Consider the following 17,314-nt stretch of genomic DNA (forward strand, 5'->3'; position numbering starts at 1 on the left):
TGCATTTTAAAGGAAAATTTACAGAATTTTCGGATTGGATTTTAATATGGCCTTATGTGTAATACTGAGATTAATAGACATTGATTGGCAACTGCATATAAATAAGGCAAAATATTGAATAAACTAACATGGAAGGGGTGAAAAATGTGTAGAACAGATCTGTCCAGCTCATGTTTTTGTCCTTGCTCCATTTCAGATATTATGTGTGTGTAAATTTACTCGGAATATCAATCACTCATAATTGTCCTATAAGAAGCACCAGGGGATGTTTTATTATCCATCTATCATTGTCTCTCTTTAGTCCAACCTGTGTGCCCATTACTACAGTGTTCCTGTGGAGAACTTGATGATGATGATGATGGTAGTGGTGGTTAAAACACACACACACACACACGCACGCACACACACACACACACACACACACACTCTCTCTCTCTCTCTCTCTCTCTCTCTCTCTCTCTCTCTCTCTCTGTCTTTGTAATGCCTGTTAAAATGATAAAGAAACCTGAAGTAGACCAGGCAAAACTCAATGATATAAGGTGTGTGCGGTCCAGAATGAACTTTCTGACACCTGCCAGTGGGTAAATATTTCTTAGTGCCCATGAAACTGTATTTTGTATTATATTTTTTGTTAAAAAAAATGATAGTGGCAAACAGTGCAGGTCATTTTTATTCCATATACACTAGTAGTCTATTTATACAAATAGTATACACTACTGTTCAAAAGTTCTGGGTTGGTTAGTGTTTTTTTTTTTTTTTTTTCAAATGTTTTTGAAAGAAGCCTCTTATGCTCACAAAAGCTGCAGTTATTTGATCAAAAATACACCCAAACAAGTTATAATGGGAAATATTATTACATATTAAAATAAGAGTTTTCTATTGTATATTTTAAAATGTAATTTATTCCTGTGGTGGCAAAGTTGACTTTTTAGCTACCAATAGTGCCAGTGTAACATGATCCTTCAGAAATCATTGTAATATGCTGATTTGCTGCTCAAGTAACGTTTACTTATTATCATCAATGTTGAAAACAGTTGTGCTGCTGAGTAGTTCTGTGGGACTGGAAACCTTGATGCATTTTTTTCAGGACTGTTTGATCAGTAGAAGGTTTAAAAGAATGGCATTTATTTCAAATGCAAAGCTTTTGTGACAATACGTCTGCATTGCCACTTTAGATCAAATTAACTTCTGAACACACATGAACTTCTGACAAATTAGTAGAAGTCGTTAGAAGATGTAAATGGTTCGACAGGTGTTTTCTTTGGTCTGAATAGCTTGTGTCACTTACATTTTATATCTGTTATATTTACTTACTAAAGCCAGTATTTACTGCTTTGAAAGTATTATTTTGTGACCTGGGTGTGTTTGAAAGAGGTTATTGTGTGTTAGTGATGATCCATTATAAGATCATTTCTGCTATGACTACTCTAATGTAGTTAGCAGAGATGCTGAGAGAATATTCTTGTCAGTTCAGCTGTGTGTCAGTTCCTCAGAGACAGCACCCTCATATTCAGCAGGATATAGCTTGGCTGTTACTGAGAAATAACTATCATGTTGCTTACTGAAAAACAAATGTATTACAGTTTACTCAAAAATATTAGGCAGCTCAACTGATAATAATAAGAAATGTTACCTGAGCACCAAGTCAGCATATTAAAATGATTCTAAAGGATCAAGTGACACTGAAGACTGGAGTAATAGCTGCTGAAAATTCAGCTTTGCATCACAGGGATAAATTAGTTATTTTAAATTGTAATAATATTTCACCAGTATTTCTGATCAAAATACAGTAAGCATACAAATCGTCTTTCAAAAACATAAAAAATATGACTTTAAAAATTTGAATGGAAGTGTATTTCTTTAAAAAATAGCAACAGAATAAAATACAAAGTTCAGTATATAATTATATTTATTAATAACAATAAGCACAAACACAGTTCTTCTGCCAAACAATGTTGTGCATTTAATTAACCATAGGCTGATTAAAGTTGCCAGGCAACATGATGCATTAAATAGATTATTAAACGAACGTATGAGAACAGGTGTCTGCAAATCAACAGTTTTCCGCCTCATCCAATCAGACACAGAGCAGGATATTGTTGTCATTTAAGATAAATCATAAAAGGTTGGTGTAGCACAGGTTATATCCAACACTTGCAGATGAGTCAGTAACACTAGCTGTTTGCTGTGCAAATTACTGTAAAGTGATAATTATTTTTAAATTTGAAGAATGTGTTATTCTACCTGTTTTGTGTTGAGTGCTATAACATTGGTTTGAATAGAACATCCTAAAGGAGAAGTTCACAATCGTGTCGTTTCAAACCTGTCTGGCTTTACTTCTCCTGTGGAACCTAAAAGATATTTTGAGGGGGGTGAGCTATCCCTTTAAATGTTCTGTCTATGCCATTTCATATCCTCATTATATTTCTGTCAAAAAATACTAATAAGTAAGTAGCGCAAACCACTTTAGGGCAGAAGATTTGAGCACTCTAGTACTTACGGTCTCTGTGGGCAGGTTTTTACCACTCATTTTCACCGCTTGAAGTCTGACTGTTGAGAAATGTTGATTCTCAGCATTGATGAAGTCCAGATCCTCTAGTTTTCAAAGCATTATTATAAGAGCTGCAAAGTTGAGGGTAAAGCTGTAGTCAATATATATTATGTGGACTGTAATGACAGCCTTTGTAAGCTAATGATAAAGTGTGACTCCCATGACTGCAGACTTTCTGGAGCTAGCAAAATTACACTGTCTGACTCCCTCTGTGGCTTCTTGAGCGAGCGTCGCCATTCTGTTGTGTATAATTGTGACTTGCATTGTTCGTTTGCATGTGAGAGAGACAAGACAGGTCCAGGAACATTTTTGATTTTAGGCCACATCATTGTTAGCCATGTCTTTGTTTGTGTGTGCATTGTCCCTTTGAGCATTTCTGTTTCTCTTCCATTGGAATCTTAACTCCAGAATCACTTCACGCACATCCCAAAGTGCAGCTGCCTCTGCTTTGGACGCTGTCCTGTTTTTGTGTTCTTGAGTGTGTGTGGTTGTTTGCACATATGTGTGGATGTTTACACTCTTCCCAGAGACTGGGATCTGGGAGGCTTTGGTCCCGGCTGTGTGTTGTCTATCATTACCGTGATAAAAGACCTGCAGTCGGGGGCCTCTTAAGAGCTTCCCTCTTTTTAGGAGTGCCAGGACCATTCCAGCTAAATTGTGGGCTGCCAAAGGGCCTGATGGGTATTCATAACTGTGTGAGAGCATTCTTTGTAAAGTTAGTATCCAGCCCAGTGGAGGGCTCGCTAATATGTCTTTCAGGCAACTTGTGATCTTCCAAAAAAAAAAAAAAAAAAAAAAATATATATATATATTTTTTTTTTTTGTTGGAAGATCACAAGTTGCCTGAAACACATGTGTATATATATATATATATATATATATATATATATATATATATATATATATATATATCAGAGGTGGGGGTAAGTGATTAATGACAATTTTCATTTTGGGGTGAAGTATCCCTTTAAGTTAGATTATTTTTAACGAAAGAATAACAACAACAAGAAAAAATATTAATAATTGAAGCACACAGTTTGCACCTGTTTATAATGTACATTATTATTCTGTGTGAGTGTGTGTGAGGGAGAGAGAGATAGAGAGAGAGAGAGAGAGAGATAGAGAGAGAGAGTGGTGATTTGAGTGAGTTTGATTTTTTAATATTTGTGAGTGAATGTGTGTGCACGTGTATGTGTGCATGGTTGTGCTTGCAAGTTTTTTTTGGTTTGTTTGTTTGTCGTTGTTTTTTGTTTTTGTGCATCCCCATAAATTATCCATAGGCCTTTCACTCAAAGAGTAACACTGAAGACCAATTATTAGCCAATGTACTGTATACATGTTACTGCCAAAAAAGCTGACATTTCCTTATTATCAGTGAATAACCATTTACAAAGCATTCCACTTGGAAAAAAAAAATACTTTTGATACTGCTCACAGACTGTATTTTAATGGAGCCATATTCTCAATAAAACTCTTTTCACTGGTATATTTTTCTGTTTCTGTTGTAAGACAATGGGATGAATATGAAATAGAGACTGAAACACGGCCCATTAATAAGAGTAAGACTACCAGCTCTCCGTTAGATGTTAATCTGTACAAAAATCCTGATTAATAATCATGACGTCGTCTAATGAAATCAGATACACATGAGATAAAGACAATGACTGTGCTGTGATTTCGGCTATAATCTCATTTAAAAAAAAGCTATAATTTAAAACAAAATCTTATATAACCTAAAGCGCTGCTCCTCTCAGCTGCAGAGAGAGGTGTGTGCACGCTGGGAAAGAAAGACCTCGCGCTCATGCGGCAGTAACAAACAAAATAAGAAACTAAAAAAAATTCGCCAAATAAGTCGCTAGAATAAAAAATAGAAGAAAAAATGTTGTTAAATCTATCGACAAAGTCGCTAAGTTGGCAACACTGCGCACGCTCTGCTTACCTGCTGCGGCACTTGGTTAGGTTGCAGTGCATTTAAAAACAAACTTATATTTATTGAACGAAAGACGGTAAGACAATAAATACGTTAAATGACTTGAAGTTATTTCAAGTCATTTAACTGAAGTCCGAGTCAAGTCTCAAGTCATGAATATCAAGTCAAATTCAAGTCAAGTCTTTTATGAATATTTGTCAAGCAAGTCTCAAGTTCTAAAATTTGCGACTTAAGTCTGACTCGAGTCAAGTCATCTGACTCAAGTCTCCCACCTCTGATATATATATGCTTATTTACTTTTTAGCCTTTTTTTTAATTTATCTTATTTAGTCTTTATTGTCCACATTATTTTCTAAATTTCTAAGTTTACGTCACCTTATTTTTAACAATCATGCTAATAAAGCTTTGTTGATTGACAGACAGACAGACAGACAGATAGATAGATAGATAGATAGATAGATAGATAGATAGATAGATAGATAGATGCAAATCTAAAAACCATCATCTCCTTTCCATATGTTCAGTCTGTATCTCTGTCTCACTGATTCTGTCTTTTTCACATTGACTTTCACACATGCTTTGTCACCCAAAAGATCCTGCATATACACACGTGCACACACACACACACGTAAAGAACTCTAGTACACATTCTCACTCAGCTTCTCTCCTTGTTTCGACAAAATCTCTTTCTTTTTTTTCCCCTCTGTGTGTGTGTGACAGGGAATGACAGGCTATGTTTTTGACTGGTGATTTTCTGTAGCAATCGATGCCATATGGAGGTAGTGTGGAAAAAGAGAAACACAATTGCTTATCGACAGAGAAGTCAAAGTCTGAAAAAGACAAGCTGACAGCTGTCGGAGGAGAGAGCGACACAAAGGGAGGAAAGGAGAAAAGGGAAGAGAGAGAGAGAGAGAGAGAGAGAAAATAGAGATGCAGAGTTAGTCGTGGGCACAATGTGCTTTCATGTCTTGAAAGGGAGAGTGATATTTGTGAAAGCGCTCAAACGATTGAATCTCTGTTAACCAAGTATTATTTTTATGCTTTTTTGTGGCATGATGAGTTTATAATGGTGACAATTTTGTGAACAGCATCCTCTAAGATATTGCTTGAAATGTCAGGAGGATGCTTTTTGTGTAGTCTGTGACTATGAGTAATAGATAGAATCCTTTTTTAATCTTATTTTGTCTTTTATTTTAAATCTTTTATTTAATTTTAATTTAATTTACATTTTTTATATATTTTTTTTTAATCTGTACTTTAAGTATATATATATATATATATATATATATATATATATATATATATATATATATATATATATATATATATATAGGCAATATTGGTTAGAAACATGAGTGTGTCTTAATGGTTTTTTTTTTGTTGTTGTTGTTTTTTTTCTCGCTGTGAGCTTGCAGAAAGGACATAGCTGTCACAAAATGACACAAACTTGGACTGACACTTTCAGCTATAGGACCTTCTATGTGTGACCTATCTGATGTGTGTGGGTAAATTAGATTTGATTGTGTGTAACACACAGAGTAACACTACACAGGGCTATGCCTATTTGTAAAACCTCAAGTTTCCTTAAAAAATCTTGTAAAATCAAAAGTCCTTAAAAATCTTGTTACCGCAACACTCTGAAAACATATACATTTTCAAAAATGGGTTATTAACAGTTATGCACAGTTACTAAATTAACATTTTTATTTGATTTTCAATGATTTCTCTCATTACTGCAACACCTTCTGCAATTTGCAACTTTATAATTTTTTTTATTTTATTGAAAACTGACATATTTTCATAATGATGAAAATAAATTAGATAATATTGGCATAATCATGGATTTATTTCGCAGTGCTTCAAAAATACATAACATATAGGGTAAAAACACCAGGGGCCATTTTCACAAAATATTTTAAATATTTCACAAAGTTTTTTTTTGTGAAAATCAGCTCGTAAATCTGTGAAAAGTTAGTGGTAGTCAAGAGGACCAAATCATAAACAATCCTAAAATGGCTGTTTCCAGCAATCCGCCTCTGAACATAAATGTTTTAGAAACATTTCACAATAATTTCCCTTGAATTCAAATATGTCCTTCTTTTCATGCACAAGTTGGGCAAGAAGTAACAGCTATTCTTGAGCCTAGTATGGATTTCATTTACCTTTGTACAAAGTCTTAATATCATATTAGTCATGATAATTGTAGTCTGTTCATTAAAAGGCTGATAAAAGAGTAAGATAAAATGTTTTGTGAATACGGCCTAATGAGAAGTTTTTATAAAGCTGTTGTGAGCAAAGAAGCAGCTTTAAGGGCACCCTGTGGTTTTCCACAAAAATAAAAATGTAATAGTTTAATGTTAGAAAATGAAGAAGACATTAATATTAGTATAGTAATTTTAGTTGTATTATCAAAAAATTCTTCTTCACAATACATTATAACAACGTAATATTTTTCTTATTTTGTTTAATATTTTATTTAATTATCATATAATTATGTAATAATTATAACTATTATTTAATAGTCATTGACAGTGGGAATGTAGTGAGAATTACCCATTAAGTGAAGCAGCACTAAAAGGTGTAATGATTTGGAAATGTTTGTGATAATGCGTTTTATATGTATGTATTCTGCTCTTTGGTCAAGCTCTCTTTCTCTCTATCTCTCTTTCTTCCTCTCTTCTGCCCTTTCTATTTCGACCTGCCCTGTATAGTGTTCCTCCTCCTTTGTATGTGAAAACACCCTCCCAAATCCAATTTTCAACTTGCTCTTTCACCTCTGCAGTCCGCGGACAAGTCCAGACCCTGTACCTCTCACACACGCTTGTTCCATCAAACACAGAGGCACACAAAGACGGCTGACCCGCATGTCAGCCTTCAGAGCACTTATGATGTCTCCTCACCACCCAGTCTCTCACGCTTTATCCATTTCTGTCCTTCAATCTTTCTCTTTGCATCTGCATTTTACCATGTATTGAATTCTGACGAGGTGCAAGTTTTAGGGGCACTTAACCCACAACCTGAACATGAGCTGATGTGCGTGAGAAGAATATTTCTGGCTTAATCCAGAGCCTGAGTCAGATTTCTATTTTTTTTTTTTTTTTGGAAGTTTGTGGTATATTACATTTTATTTAGTGATTTCACTGACATGGAAATGATCAGAAAAGAGAAATTAGTAAATATAAAATTGTGTACATACGTACAGTAAAAGCTGTGAAATAGTACTATTTAAAAAAAAAAAAAAAACATTTTTATTTTGAAATATTTTCAATTTAATTTATTCCTGTGATGGCAAAGCTGCTGATTTGGAGTCCATCCTGCTTCAGGATATGAATGAGAACTAAATTATGTTCCTGCACTGCAGCAAGATAAGCTGTGCCGTCAGAAATATTTTAATCTCATCATTACAATGCCAGTTTATGACAGTTGTACGTGCATGATAATTAAACTCAAGCAGTGCCTTCAACCATGAGAGCCTTTGCAGTTTAATGGGTGAACTCTCCCCTGTCACGGCCAAAAGGAGGTGTCATCTCCATCGGAGTCGTATTTTTGTTTGTAATTGCCTTTGTTGTCATTTGTGATTACGCCTGTCAATGAGAGAGCTGCTCTGGGATGAATTTTTAGGCGTGACATTGACTATTATTTCGATTTTGCAGACTAGGGAAGAATAGAAATTGAAAACAAATGTAGTGCATTGAACTGGGGGGAAAAACCCAAGGATGTTTACTTATCTGAACACATGCTTCAAGTTTTAGCACATTAACACTCTAGTATAATTAAGGTTAGTCAAAAAAAAAAAAAAAAAAGCATTTCACAGTCCAAAAAAAAAAAAAAACCTTGTTAGCTCTGAGAAGTGTGTGCTACAAATCACAGAAAGTGCAAACCAACAACTCTCTCGTTTTGCCCTGCGGCGCCGGTGTCTACAGACCTCATTTTCACTCTGTAGTCAATAGTCTGTGTAGCTTTTAATGCTTGAAAGGTTAACAGCATTGTCGTGTTGGAGGTGACAGGGCCTGGGTGCGGAGCCGTGAAACACGCAGGCCCCTGGATGAGCTCTGTGCTGGGAGGGATCTGTCACTGGGAAAATGTCAGGGGATAATGTGTGATCACTGGGCGTTTCAATCGAAGGTCAAGCTCCCCCACCTTCATCTTGGCTCTGTGTGGACTCCCCAGGGATGCTTTACTGAGCAAATGCTGTATTACTAGAGTACTGTACACTTGAAATGTCACGGAACCGAGTCTTTCTCAACACACACCGACTGTCTCGCCATTATTCCTCAGGCCAAACTCATTTGGTGTGACAGATACATGCTTGTGAATAAACTGTACACGTGTTCTTACCTCTCTTACCTCTCTGATTTTGTAGATGGCAGCGATTACAGCGAAGTTCTCCCGGACTCATTTCCGTCTGCCCCGGCCGAACCGTTGCCGGAATTCCAGAGTGAGCCAGAGGACGCCTTCATAGTGAAAAACAGACCTGTCAAACTTTCCTGCAAGGCTGCGCCGGCCACGCAGATATACTTCAAATGCAATGGAGAATGGGTGAACCAGAACGACCATGTGACCAAGGAGAGTCTGGACCCTATCACAGGTAAAGTGTGCCATATGGACAAAAAGTATGTGGCCACCATATGTGCTTGTTGAACATTGACTTGTAAAGCCATAGACATTAATAGGCAGTTAGAGATTATAATTAATCTCAAACGCGTCTATTGGAGTACAGGTATTGGCTTGGTAAAGTTTCTGTGTAGTATTTTATATTATTAATATATTATTTATGTTGTTTATCCATTTTTATTTATATTATGTTGCATATTCATTATAGTTATACATTTTTATTATTGAATATTTTATTATATTTGCTAAATACATCAATGCATATGTATTATTTTAAATAAAAAGCACAGTCACAATTTAAGTGATGCATACATTTAAAACTTGATTGATATATTCCTGTTTTTTTCCTGTCTTAGGTCTAGTAGTGAGAGAAGTAGATATCTCTGTCTCCCGGACGCAGGTGGAGGAGTTGTTTGGACTGGAGGATTATTGGTGCCAGTGTGTTGCCTGGAGCTCGGCAGGCACCACAAAGAGCCGGCGGGCTTACGTCCGCATCGCCTGTGAGTTTATGTTCAGCAGCTTATGTGATCTGTCGGTGTGACATGCCTTCTTAGGCAGGCACTCTGCATTTAAAAGACAGAACCTGAAGAGAAACCTAGTATTCTGACTATAGAACACTCACTATTTTTGCTTGTACTATTTTAATCCATAAAACATGCTTATTTTTGTTGTTTTTTTGCTTAGAGTTAAAAAGAAATGGAAGCACTTAGGTTAAATTTTTTTTTTGGTTGTTTTGGTTTAAAAAAATATTTCTGTGTTTATCAGACCTAAGGAAGAACTTTGAACAGGAGCCACTTGGCAGGGAAGTGCGTCTGGATCAGGAAGTCTTGTTGCAGTGTCGTCCACCAGAGGGCATCCCGCCTGCTGAGGTGCCATATCACCTGCCTATCCTTTCTGTTATTGTTTCAACCTCCAACTGGGTTTTTTCTCAGTTTGTTTCATGCATAATAACAAACATCCAATCTTTTATTCCTTGATGTTTCAGTGAAACCCGTGAGTGGCGGTACTTTAATATCGCAGGCTTTGATAAAACTTTCAACCATGCAGGATATTTTACACTGTTTATTTTCATTCAGTTACACCTTTTTTGTATTCAGAACATGCCTGGTGCTTTTTAATTTTCTGTTCAAATGGTTTTAAGTGCAGTTTTGGTCCTGATGCACATCATTCTACTTCAAACTGAATGAATTGATTTCTTATAATGCCACAGGTGGACTGGCTGAAGAACGAAGAGCTCATTGACCCGGCGCTGGATTCTAACTTTCTAATTACAATCGACCATGACCTAATCATCAAACAGGCTCGACTATCTGACACGGCTAACTACACCTGCATGGCTCGCAATGTGGTCGCTAAGCGACGTAGCAGCACTGCCACACTCATCGTCTACGGTAACCACTTGACCAATCAGAATCCCTGCAGTGATCCGAATCATTGAATAATCATTGAATAATTCTATATTTATAATAACTGTTTTTACTCTATTTTTGATCAAATAAATGCAACCTCGGTGAGCATAAAACCTTAAAAACCAAAACGTAAAAAAATTCTTACCAACCCCAAACTTTAGGAAGGTAGGTTACATAATATTTCTGCACAAAATCAATATTTTATGTTAATTTATTAATTAATTTGGTAAGCAGCTGTGTTATAAGTGGAAAGTAGTTAATAGTCCAGTGAGTGTATCTAACAGGCTCCATTCTTCTCAGAGAAAAACTGCATATCAGTGTATATTGGCTCATGTATATGTTTATCTGGCTCTCCTTAGTGAGTGGGGGCTGGTCATCCTGGACAGAGTGGTCAGAGTGCAATGCTCAATGTGGGCGGGGTTGGCAGCGACGGACACGCAGTTGCACCAATCCAGCACCGCTCAATGGAGGAGCCTTCTGTGACGGCCCACCATTCCAGAGAGTCACCTGCACCACCCTCTGTCCAGGTGAAGACTGACATCTGTCACAATCTTACATGACACACTATATAACAGATTCACATGATCCACTAACAGATTCATTATTCACTGTGTAATTGCTCATTATGTATTTTCCTAGTGGACGGAGGCTGGACTGAGTGGGCCAAGTGGTCAGCGTGTGGGACAGAGTGCACACACTGGAGAAGCCGTGAATGTCAGGCGCCCCCACCCCGTAACGGAGGACGTCACTGCAGCGGCAGCATGATGGAGAGCAAGAACTGCACTGAGGGACTGTGTGCCCGCTGTAAGTCACATGACCAGCATCATCAGTGACACAATGTCAGCATTAATTAAATGTGACTCAGCCAGTCAAATAATAATGGACTGAAATGAACCTGGTCCTTACCAGGATTATTGCAGTCAACTAAAACTAAAACCATTAAAAAAATAAAAAAACTGAAATAAAAAACAAACAAACAACTAAAACTTATTTTATATTTTAATGAACTTATTCTCATTTTCATTTAGGTTAACCTGATATATACATATGTATAAATATGTATGTATATACTATATATATATATATATATATATATATATATTTGGTGCTGTCATACTATTAATCACATCCAAAATAAAAGTTTTTGTTTAAATAATATATGTGTGTATACTTTGTATATTTATTATGTATAAATAAATACAAACACATGCAGGTATATATTCTTGAAAAATATGTTATGTCTATGTTAAATATATTTATATATAAAATAAAAAATAAGAATATAAATATATGCATGTAAATACATAAGTGTGAGTATTAATATATACATAATTATACACAGTACACATACATATATTATGTAAACAAAACTTTTATTTTGGATGTGATTAATCGTTTGATAGGCACACAACAAAATTACTAAAACTAAATTTAAAATAATGTTACTAAATATTTATATTTCAAATAAATACTGTTTTTGATCTTTTGAACTTTCTATTCATCAGAGAATCTTGAAAAAAAAAGTGGCTGATGAATATTCAGCTTTTCTATCACAGAAATAATTTATATTTTAAAATACATTAAAATGGAGAACAGATATTTAGACTTGGTCCTCACCAAAGATATTATAGTTAGCTAAAGGTAAAATTAATACCATTAAACATGTTACTTGAAATAAAATACATGTAACTAAAAAATATATCTAAAAACTATTTCAGCTAGTTGCAGGGCAGTGTTTCTAATTTTAATTTAGTTAAAAAAACAAACAAAAAAAAAAAACTATCACTGGTCCTCACACCCTCAGAAAATGAGTTAGCACATGGCTGTGAGCACAGATGGACAAGAGGGTAAATGGTGAAGTATGGGCAGCCAGACAAAATGTACTTTAAGCAAGTGAAGAAACATATCAGCCATGTGATGGTGAGCCAGATTCATCTTGACACTGGGTGCTCATCCCAGAGCTGGTTTTGGAAGAGCCCAGCTGACAGCATTGAATTATCTCAGGAGAACGTCAATAGCATGCTCACACACTCACATATGCACACACTATTCAGCCAGAACACAGTGCAGAGTGGATGTTTCAGTGGGGTCTGTCTGGGCTTAAAGTTGGAGCACAACCTAGATTCAAGCATCAATAATGCAGCATCGACACACACACACACACACACACACACACACACACACACACACACACACACACACACACACACACACACACACACACACACACACACACACACACATATATATATATCTCCTCACAAATGATTCCTCTAGTGCCTACCGTCCCTTGAGAGCTCTAACATATTTACTTTTGCTCTGCCTGCCATAAACCTACTGTATGATTTCTGAGTTTATGCTTTGATGTTTCTTTTGCTGAGTCTTGTATTTGCATTTATGGATTATTTGTTCCACTTTCATTTGCAGTCATCTCTGATCTATGCTCATAACTTTGCTCATCCATCCTCATGTTCATTATTTCTTGTTTTGTCTTTGTTTTTGCCTTTTTTCTAACAGATAAAAAGGTTTCTATTGAACAAGCAACCCATCGTAAGTTTTTCTTTTAATAACAGTGTTTTTATTTGACATCCACTTTCACCCTCTCTCTCTGTGCGTCTGGCTACTTATGTGATTGTGTCTGGGAAACCCAAGGAAAAGTGACTGGAAATATGAATCTATATAGATGCTATATAAGTATGATCATAAAGTATGTGTGTGTGTGTGTACTGTTTCACTCTGTCACTTCTGTCCTGTTCATCTCTGGATATGCAGCACACTGTCCAGCATGATAAAGCAGAACCTCATGAAATGAAGTGAAAACTTCATACTGTATGAACTGAGAATATGAAATAGAAGATAGCACCTCACAAACACTTATTTTACTCAAAATTCATGAAACATTTTTCAAACCCAGAAAATTATATTTAATAAAATCAAATCCAATCAAATACAAAAAAATACAAATCTATAATACTCTATGAAGAAATTATTTGTAATTCTTGCTGAAGAAATTGTTATTTTTATTATATTATATTATATTATATTATATTATATTATATTATATTGTATTGTGTAGGGTGTAACCATATTTTTAACTGACATAGGACAACTATTTATTTATTATTTATTGGCTGAGAATCTCTAAATAATCAAATATTGGTTGATTTAATTGACTTGGCTTCTATATAGGTTTATATATATATATATAATTATTATTATTATTATTACCATTTAGATACTACTTTTAGTCGTAAGAAGTTGTTGGCAAATATAGTTAAAGGGATAGTTCACCCAAAAATGAAAATTCTGTCATTATTTACTCACCCTCATGTCATTCCAAACCTGTATGAGTTTCTTTATTATGTTGAACATAAAAGGAGATATTTTGAAGAATGCTGATGATCAAAGAGTTGATGGTCCCATTGGCTTCGATAGTATTTCTTTCCCTATTATGGAAGTCAATGGGGACCAACAACTTTTGTTCTTCAGAATTCTTCAAATCATCTTCTTTTGTGTTCAACATAAGAAAGAAACTTATACAGGTTTGGAATGACATGAGGGTGAGTAAATGATGACAACATTTTCAGTTTGGGGTGAACTATTCCTTTACTGTTGGACATTTTTATAAACTCCAGATTTTTATCTCAGACTCTGTATAATTGCTAGAAATCTACAAACGTATTTGTGATTTTACACTGATTCATTCTAAATAGCATATGCAATTTATAAGCACACACACATACACACAGTAAAATGTGCATAAGCATTCCTGGAAGATGATGTATAATACATATGCAATATGGGTTCAGAAATAGAGTGCTTTTCGAATACATTGAAGTTAATGGCTGTGCATCTTACTGGCCCAGAGCGATCAATAGTGTAGCTTACAGTTCAAGTGATGCTAATATTCTGAGATCAATGTGACATTCAGCACTTGAGCGACCAAAAAGTAACGCACCTAATTCAGCTTGGTACCTTTTGCTATAATAAGTTAAGACGGCTGTCAGATTCACTTCTGTCCTGCCACGTGAGCCCTTTTTCCTACTTACACTCTTCACACGCATCTGCTCTCTTCCTCATTTTTTTTCTTCTCCTCAGTCTCTTGGGTGCAGGAGCTATGTGATCACCCCTATCTCTCCTCGTCTCCTAAAGCCTTTTTATAGCATACTATGGTATGTAAATATAGTACTTAATTCAGCAATGACTGAATAAAAAAGAACTAGGGATCAAGAGTCACAAAGAGAGTCCCACAATGCACTGTTAGATCCACAGCACCCCCAACTGTTCATAGGCTACATGTTTTGGATTTTAGACCCTTATTATTATCCTCAGACCACCCTAAATCTGTTTAATAACCACAAAAATAGCAACCACTGTTTGCAATCATTAGCTACAATCTGATTGGCCGGTGCTACGAAACTTTGTTAAAAGAAAAAATTTCTCATACAAAGCGTGAGAAACTTTTTACAGCTTTCTTTCTTTCTTTCTTTCTTTCTTTCTTTCTTTCTTTCTTTCTTTCTTTCTTTCTTTCTTTCTTTCTTTCTGATTATTGGTTACTTACCTATTTATTTACTTATTAAATAAACAGACCATTTTTTAATTATCTACAGGCATGAGATACTTTTACTTATTTATTTAAATAAAACAGTTCATTTTTAAATGATACTTTTTGCAGCTTTGCAGCAATATGATTATTTGTTGTTATTATTGTGAATTTATTATTACTATTTAATTTTTTTTTATTACTTATTAAATGTCATATTAATAGCAATCGCTGTCTTAATTCACCAGTTACAATCTGATTGGCCAGTGCTACGTAAAATCCTAGAAATGAAGCAGCTGAAGGAATTTATATAAACCTCCATAAATGACACATAAAAACGAAATAAACTGAGAATGGTCACTTTATGTGTCAATCGAACTGCCGTTTTGCAGTGGACGACTCTTGGCCAGAACAAGCTGCAATGCTTACTTGGCTTTATGTAGATAGTTAAATGTCTGGGTACTAACCTTCTCCTTCCAACCTATTTTCCTTTGATCACACTTTTGTGTTGCATAATGTATTCATTTACATCTGTGATATGTTTGCATATGTGAATAAGTGTGTACCTGTATGTGTCTCAGCTCTGGGCTCCGGCGCCGGTGTAGCGGTGTACGCAGGGCTGGTGGGGGCTTTGCTGCTGTGTGTGATCCTCGTGCTGTGTGTGGGCATCCTGGTCTATCGTCGGAGCTGCCGCCATCTTCACGGTGAAATCACCGATTCGTCCTCGGCCCTTACTGCTGCCTTCCACCCCGGCAACTACAAACCTCCACGACAGGGTGAGACATCCGTGTTTCCTCACCTTTTTTTTTCTTTTTCATTCTCACTCCTTCTCTCACACCTAAAGTCCTAATATAAACTCGATGTATGTTAAGTTTTAATCCTTTCTCCTGCTGTCACCTGCTCTCTCGAAACTATTTAATCTGCTATAACTTGTTTATATGGCTCCCTTTTTAAATCCTCTCCCCTTTAATACTCTCATTTCTTAGGCAAATCCTCTCGTAACTTTGCAGCTAGCCCGGAAACATTTCTTTCTCTCTTTTCGCTTTTCTACTTTTTTAGATAATCCACACCTACTGCATCCGACAGCCCCTCCCGACCTCACAGCCAGTGCCGGAACCTTCCGCGGGCCGCTTTTCTCACTGCAGCAGGCCACCCTGGACTCTCAGCATAAGATCCCCATGACCACGTCTCCCCTGTTGGATCCACTTCCTAGCCTGAAGATAAAGGTGTACAACTCCTCTACCATGTCCTCCCTCGAGCTGCCAACTGGCCCGGGCTCCACTGACGGGGAGATCATGAGCCTGAAGACCGTGGGCTCTGGACCTAAAGACTACCATGGGCATACGCTGCCCAGGGAGCCCAGTCACAGTGCCAGTGCCACACTAGGCTCCCTTGGTGGCCGTCTCACCATCCCTAATACAGGTAATAAGCCTTAAAGGAGCCGGATTTGACACTTTTCTAGTGTTATTTTGATAATGTCCACTTATGTTACTCAAGTCCACTTATGCTGGATACATTTGTTATATAAGTTTGGTGTACAAAATAATAATAATAATAATAATAATATTTTCTTAATAATTTCTTAAATATTTTGTTTTAGTTATTTCTTAACTACATTTAATGTATATTTAATATAATGAAATAAAATTTTTTTTATATATATATAGATATCTATATCTATATATATGTGTGTATATATATATATATATATATATATATATATTTATATATATATATATATATATATATATATATATATATATATATATATATATATATATATGTATATATATATATTCATTTTTTTTATTTCATTATTTATATTATTTCATTATATAAAATCATATTAAATAATAAAAACAAAATATTTATTATCAATTTTGCTAATGTTTTAGTTATTTCTTAACTAAATGTAATATTTAAAATGTAAGCAATAAGGAACTTCTTCACAATAAAGCCTTGACTTATTCACAATAAAATATTAAAACCAAAAATGGATGTATTGATATGTTACTTTTTTCAAACAAGCTAAAAGCTGTTTATTATTGTAAATTATGAAATAAAAAATTGTTTAAAAAAAAATATTGTTTTTTTTAATCCTCCCTCTGTTCTCTTTTTCCCCTGGCAGGGGTGAGCCTGCTGGTTCCACCAGGGACGATTCCTCAGGGCAAGTTCTACGAGATGTATCTCATTATTAACAAGTGGGAGAAAACAACGTAAGTCAGCCACTTAAAACAGTTTCTTAGTTCCCTGCCCCCATCACACTG

The 17,314-nt window shown here is 35.5% G+C and overlaps 1 protein-coding gene across 4 annotated transcripts in view; it reads left to right on the forward strand.

Moving 5' to 3' along the window:
* The window catches only part of unc5b (unc-5 netrin receptor B), a 56,897-nt gene that overhangs the window by 32,246 nt on the left and 7,337 nt on the right, over positions 1 to 17,314 (forward strand). The window contains exons 2-11 of one of the 4 annotated variants that reach the window (XM_042737083.1): positions 8,845 to 9,069; positions 9,452 to 9,595; positions 9,861 to 9,964; positions 10,306 to 10,486; positions 10,864 to 11,031; positions 11,144 to 11,308; positions 13,022 to 13,054; positions 15,629 to 15,823; positions 16,107 to 16,469; positions 17,176 to 17,263. In XM_042737083.1, coding sequence (XP_042593017.1) covers positions 8,845 to 9,069; positions 9,452 to 9,595; positions 9,861 to 9,964; positions 10,306 to 10,486; positions 10,864 to 11,031; positions 11,144 to 11,308; positions 13,022 to 13,054; positions 15,629 to 15,823; positions 16,107 to 16,469; positions 17,176 to 17,263 — 1,666 coding nt within the window. The remainder of the gene's footprint in view (positions 1 to 8,844; positions 9,070 to 9,451; positions 9,596 to 9,860; positions 9,965 to 10,305; positions 10,487 to 10,863; positions 11,032 to 11,143; positions 11,309 to 13,021; positions 13,055 to 15,628; positions 15,824 to 16,106; positions 16,470 to 17,175; positions 17,264 to 17,314) is intronic. The other 3 variants (XM_042737085.1, XM_042737084.1, XM_042737086.1) reach the window with 3 other exon arrangements.

The sequence above is a fragment of the Cyprinus carpio genome, chromosome B13, assembly GCF_018340385.1.
Source record: "Cyprinus carpio isolate SPL01 chromosome B13, ASM1834038v1, whole genome shotgun sequence".
NCBI lineage: Eukaryota > Metazoa > Chordata > Actinopteri > Cypriniformes > Cyprinidae > Cyprinus > Cyprinus carpio.